Raw genomic sequence first — 6,289 nt, forward strand, 5'->3', positions numbered from 1 at the left:
TCCTCCTTTCTCTCTCTCTCTCTCTCTCTCTCTCTCTCTCTCTCTCTCTCTCTGAGGTAGAAATAAGAATAAATTTAACAAATACGTCAAGTAACAATTCTAAGGCTGGACACGGTGGCACACACCTGTAATCCAGGAGGATCGTTGTGAGCTCAAGACCAGCCTGGGCTACAAAGTGAACTCAAGGCCAGCCTGAACTGAAGAGCGTGACCCTGTCGCAAAGAGACACACACACACACACACACACAAAATCTAAAAACTGTAAAATACTGTTGGGCGAAACTAGAGTAGTTGCGTATAAATGGCAAGATATGGTATCTATATTCCTGGATTGAAAGAAAGACTCAAGGTTGTTAAAAGGCCAGTTTTCCACTCTCTCCTCCAAGATAACTCAACACAATAATATGCAAAATCTTAGCAGGGCTTTTCAAAAACTCAGTAAGCAAATCTGCATTTTTATCATGGTATCGACATTACAGTTTTAGAAAAAAATGAAGGTGGAGGAATTTGTTTTGTTCCAAGATCTACTCTAAAGCTAGCTCTAATCAAGATAGTGTGGTATTCAAGTGAAGGCTAGCACAGAAGTCAGTGGAATGTAATAGAAAGTCCAGGAAAAAATATGTATCCAATACAATTAAATGTTGAGGAATAATCCTAATAAAAGTGCTCAATAATTTGCTGCTTTATGGACAAAAAAATGAATGCTGACTTTTACTCACAGGATATTCGGGGTTTTTTGTTTTTGTTTTGTTTTGTTATGTATTTTTAGGGAAGGATCTACAGGATGTTCGGGGTCTCACTACTAGATCAGACTCATAGTGATCTGCCTGTTCACAGCCTCCCAAGAGCTGAGATTACAGGCACACGCCACCACGCCCAGTCTCAATTGTCATCTCAGTGCGCCCCAGGGCTGAACCGGCACTGCAGGCCTGGGGATTGAAACCCTGGCCCCTGCGCCTGCCTGCAGGCACTTTAATCTGCTGAGCTATTTGGCTATTTGGCTGGCCCTCACACAGGATATTTGAAAATAAATTTTTTTCTGGTCACTTAAGACAGGATCTCACTATACAGTTCAGGCTGGCTTCAAAAATCACTATATTTTGAGAGACCACAGGATGGTCTCGAACTCATAGCAGTCTCCCAGCCTTCAGCCTCCCTGGTACTGGGATTATAGGTATGCACCACAATTCTTGGCTTAAATATTACATTGAAAGACTGGGCATGGTGGCGCATGCCTGTAATCCCAACTCTTGGGAGGCTGTGAACAGGCGGATCACTATGAGTCCAATCTAGTAGTGAGACCCTGAACACCCTGTAGACCCTTCCCTAAAATACAAAAAAAAAAAAAAAATCAATGTGGATCCTAGAGCTAAACATAAGAGCTAAACTTTGATGCTATAGACCTTCCAAAACAAAAAACAAACAAACCAGGAGAAGTTTAGTAATGTTGAAGTAGGCAATAAAAATAGGATACAAAAGGTAGGCGCTATGAAAGAAAATAACAAAACCTTGGACCTCAACAAAATTAAAAAGGTTGAGTGGTGGTGCACACCTGTAATCCCAGTACTTGGGAGGTTGAGACAAGAGGATCAAAGCAAGTTTAAGGCCATCCAGAAATACATAACAAGCCTATCTCTAAAAAATTAAAAATGTCTGCTCCTTGTGAGTACCATTGTGAAAAATAAAAGCAAGCACCATCGTGGGAGGCTATGTTTTTAAACAATCCAGTCAATGACTTACATCCAGAGTATATGAACTCAACAATAATGAGAACAAATCAGGTGTGGTGCTGCAAGCCTGTAATCTCAGCATTTGGAAGGCTGAGGCAGGAGGGAGGACTGCTGCTAGTTTGAGGCCAGCCTGAAGTACATAGTTTACTGTCTCAAACAAACAACTGAAGAAACAAAACAAGAATATTTCTGGAAAGATGACAGCATGGTAAATGACAGAGAGATAGCCTCTCTGAGATTTGGTGTCCAGTCACGGGATTATAGCAACAGGAAGAAGAGAAAAAAGAGGGAAGTGAGTCCTGGAGCCCCAGAAAAGATCTAAAGTGAGAATTTAAGCTCATGGGGAGAGATTTCAGCCAAGAAGAAGAAGGTGCTTTTTCCCTGAATCCTAACTCACTTCATGTGAGGGATGGTTCGAAACTGCAGAAGCATGGTGACTGGTGGTGACACCACAGGCCTCCACAGAGGTCTGCTCCAGGGGAGCAGAACAGTGCATGCAGTGGGCTGCACGACTGGTGAGATATCTGGGCTCAGGTGTTACCCAGGAGAGGGGGATCGGACAGTAACCCCCATGGAGGGGGGGCAACTGAGCTTGCCCTCACAGCAGCTGTGGGCTCCACCTAGAGGCCCCCAGCGTCAGGGGAGATGGGATGGTGTCCAAGGCAGCAGGAGTCAAGCAACTGAGCTGACGCTGGCAAGAAGCACATGCATGCTGCAGGCCGAGCAAATCCGGCTCCAGCCTCAAATCCAGAAACCAGCCTGAGCCTCAGTGGAACTACAGACGCAGGCTGCTGGGATTATCCACTGCCCTTCTGTATGGCTGTGGCAGCCTTGGTGGGGTGGATCAGTGCAGGTCAGTTCTGCCTGCCCGCTCTGTGTACCAGGGGCAGCAGAGACATGCCCTCCAGTGGACAATGTTTTTTCTTCTTTGTTTTTCTTGTCTTTTCCTTTCCTTTCCTTTCCTTTCCTTTCCTTTCCTTTCCTTTCCTTTCCTTTCCTTTCCTCTCCTTTCTCTTTCTTTCTTTCCTTCTTTTTTGTTTGTTCTTGTTTTCTTTTTCTTTGACACAGGGTCTCACTAAGCAGTTCAGGCCACCACCACTGGCTTTTGTCCTCGTTCATGTGTGAGTGTGAACATTGTTTTTAGTTTTGTTGTTTTGGAGTTTTTTTGTTGTTGTTCTGTTCTTTTTTATAATTCTTCCTTCTCCCTTTCCCTCTTGTCTTCTTCATCAGTTTCTCAAAGTTCAGACAAATTTCCTTTATCCTCCAGCCTTGCTTCTCATCTCTTCCTCTTCTTCTGTTTCTCTAGCTTCCCCCTCTAACCTTTTAAAAATTCTCTCTCCTGAGGCTAACATGGCCATTTGAGGGCGTATTTTCTGCACACAATTTTCTAGTTTGTTTTATGTTTTGTTATATAAATGCAAATACAGTTCATATGGTTAAAGGTGGCAACTTAAGATTTACCAGTTTGTTGTTTTCTAGGCTGTATTTGATGCCTTTGTTGTGGATTGTACTACTTTAGCCAAGAAGAGATAATTATTCTAATCAATTGTTCCTGGTATACCAAGACTAGATTACCTAAGGGTCATCAACAATGCTGTATACTAGTGCCAAAGAACCAGAGGCTGGGCCAAATGGGCATCAACTTCTCATCCTCAATATATTGAAGAGGTAGGCTCTTGCAACAGGCTCAAAACCCAAAAGCCAGCTACACCTGAAAGACAGCTCTGTGAAGCAGTCATTTCCTTAGGGTTCTGAATACCAGCAATAAGGCTTCCTGCCACAAGCAACTTAATGGAATTAAACTGAAAAAGTAAAAACTGAGGAGACACTTAAGCAAGGTGCAACCCCAGACTTCAAGCTCACCAAAGGCAAACCCAGGAGGCAATCAGGTGAAACAACTCAAAAGCCACCAATCTAGACTCTCTAAAATGGTAAGAGCAGAAGCAACCGGATGAATAAGGCTATAGTAAAATATTAAATCATAAGTAATTTCCCGATAATTACAGAGATAGTAACCATAATGAAAGACTTGGTTAGTGACCCTAGAGCACATATAGATTTTAAAAAATTGGGGGAAATAATGGGAACCATGAGCATGCAACATGGGAAAGCAATGGAATCTATGAAGCAGATTCAAAGAGGTATCCAAGAGATCTAAAATTCCATTATAGGAACTGGGGATATAGCTCAGTAGAAGAGCATCTTCCTGGAAAGCATGAGGAACTGAGTTTGATTCCTGGCCAAAAAAAGAAAGAAAGAAAGAAAGAAAAAGGGGGCTGGAGAGATGGCTCAGTGGAATAAGCGCTTCCATGGCAAGCGCAAGGGCCTGAGTTCAATCTCCAGTTCTGCAAAAAAAAAAGAAAAGAAAAAAGAAAAAAATCCATTGCAAGAATATGGAGCAGCATGAGCCAATGTGAGGACAGAATACCAGATATAGAAGACAGGATTGTGGTTAGTGATCATGAAAAGAAAGATTTCTTTAAAATAACAAAGGACCACAAAAAATCAATCCAACAGCAGCAACATGATATAAAAAAGAATAACATAAGATTGATTGCAGGAAAAGAAAGAACAGGAAATGGTACAAATGACATTAAAAACTTGTTCACAGAAGTGATGGCAGAAAACTTCCCAAACAGGGAAAAAGATTTTTTTTTTTTTTTTCACTTAGAAAAAAGAAACAAAACCCGTATGAGGGAAAGCCCATCAGAATCACCGCAGTCTGTCTTCTTGACACCAATCCTCAAGTCAAGGAGAGCTTGGAGTGAAGTATTTCAAACCCTAAAAGAAAACAACCTCCAACCCAAAATGATGTACCTCACAAGACTCTCAAAATTGATGGAGAGGGGCGAGGGCGGGGGCGTGGCCTCCGCGCGGCCTGAGCTGCGGACCTGGGCGAGACGGCGGCCACGGAGGGGGTCGGGGAGCCTGCGCAGGGCGGCGAGCCTGGTCAACCCGAGCAGCCTCCGCCACAGCCTCATCCCCCGCCGCCCCATCCGCCACAGGAGGACGAGATGGCTGCTGAGGCCGCGGAAGCCGTGGCGTCACCTATGGACGACGGCTTCCTGAGGCTGAACTCGCCCACCTACGTCCTGTACAGGGACAGAGCAGAGTGGGCTGATATAGATCCAGTGCCACAGAACGATGGTCCCAATCCAGTGGTGCAGGTCATCTATAGTGAAAAATTCCGAGATGTTTATGATTATTTCCAAGCTGTTCTGCAGCGGGATGAAAGAAGTGAGCGAGCCTTGCAGCTCACTCGGGATGCCATTGAGTTAAACGCAGCCAATTACACAGTGTGGCATTTCTGGAGAGTTCTCTTGCGGTCCCTTCAAAAGGATCTACATGAAGAAATGAACTACATCACTACAATAATTGAGGAACAGCCCCAAAACTATCAAGTTTGGCACCATAGGCGAGTATTAGTGGAATGGCTGAAAGATCCATCTCAGGAGCTTGAATTTATTGCTGATATTCTTAATCAGGATGCAAAGAATTACCATGCCTGGCAGCACCGACAGTGGGTCATTCAGGAATTTAGACTTTGGGATAATGAATTGCAATATGTAGACCAACTGCTCAAGGAGGATGTGAAAAATAATTCGGCATGGAACCAAAGATACTTTGTCATTTCTAACACTACTGGATACAGTGGTCATGCTGTATTGGAGAGAGAAGTCCAGTACAGTCTGCAAATGATAAAACTTGTACCACATAATGAAAGTGCATGGAATTACTTGAAAGGGATTTTGCAGGATCGTGGTCTTTCCAAATACCCCAACTTACTAAGTCAATTACTTGATTTACAACCCAGTCATAGTTCCCCCTATCTAATTGCCTTTCTTGTGGATGTCAATGAAGATATGCTGGAAAACCAGTGCGACAACAAGGAAGACATTCTTAATAAAGCATTAGAGTTATGTGAAATCCTAGCTAAAGAAAAGGATACCATAAGAAAGGAATATTGGAGATATATTGGAAGATCCCTTCAAAGCAAACACAGAGAAAGTGACCTACCAACAAACTCACAGCAATAACACCATCCGGAAGAACTCAATGGAATGCTTTTATTTTTTTAAGGGACTCTAAGCAAGAGTTTAAAGCTAAAGTGAGCATTCCCTTACCTGTGGTGTAAAAGATGAATCACACAGGTGTTGCTTTTTAACAAGAACTAAGTGTGATGTTCCTTGGGTGCTGCTGCTATTCAGACTTGCTCTGAGAAATTTGGTTCTTTTAAAGCAAAGTAATTGGAGAGAAGGGGAATTAAAAAGTCCTGAAAGGAACCACTAAAAAAAAAAAAAAAATTGATGGAGAAATAAGGTACCTCCATGAAAAGAACACCTGAAAAAATTCGTGATCACCAAACCAGCACTCCAAAAGGTTCTGAAAGACGTTTGAAAAAGAAATAAGAGGACCACAACTCCAGCAGATATTAATCCCCCAGTCATGACCAGCAATTAAACAGAGAAAAAAGGGAACCAACAATAAGAAAACAACAAGACAAGGACTAGTCAATACACGTCAGTTATAACCATCAATGTTAATGGTTTCAATCCACC

The 6,289-nt window shown here is 42.8% G+C and overlaps 1 protein-coding gene across 1 annotated transcript; it reads left to right on the top strand.

Moving 5' to 3' along the window:
• Window positions 1-4,612: 4,612 nt before the first annotated feature.
• LOC101582255 (protein farnesyltransferase/geranylgeranyltransferase type-1 subunit alpha) lies at window positions 4,613-5,981 on the top strand (the record flags this gene model as incomplete). The annotated part of the gene is made up of 1 exon (XM_004642320.3): window positions 4,613-5,981. A coding segment is annotated over one exon (1,155 nt), but the record flags the coding sequence as incomplete, so codon positions are not given.
• Window positions 5,982-6,289: the final 308 nt, after the last annotated feature.

Source organism: Octodon degus, unplaced genomic scaffold, assembly GCF_000260255.1.
Source record: "Octodon degus isolate 3935 unplaced genomic scaffold, OctDeg1.0 scaffold00151, whole genome shotgun sequence".
In the NCBI taxonomy this organism is placed as follows: Eukaryota; Metazoa; Chordata; class Mammalia; order Rodentia; family Octodontidae; genus Octodon; species Octodon degus.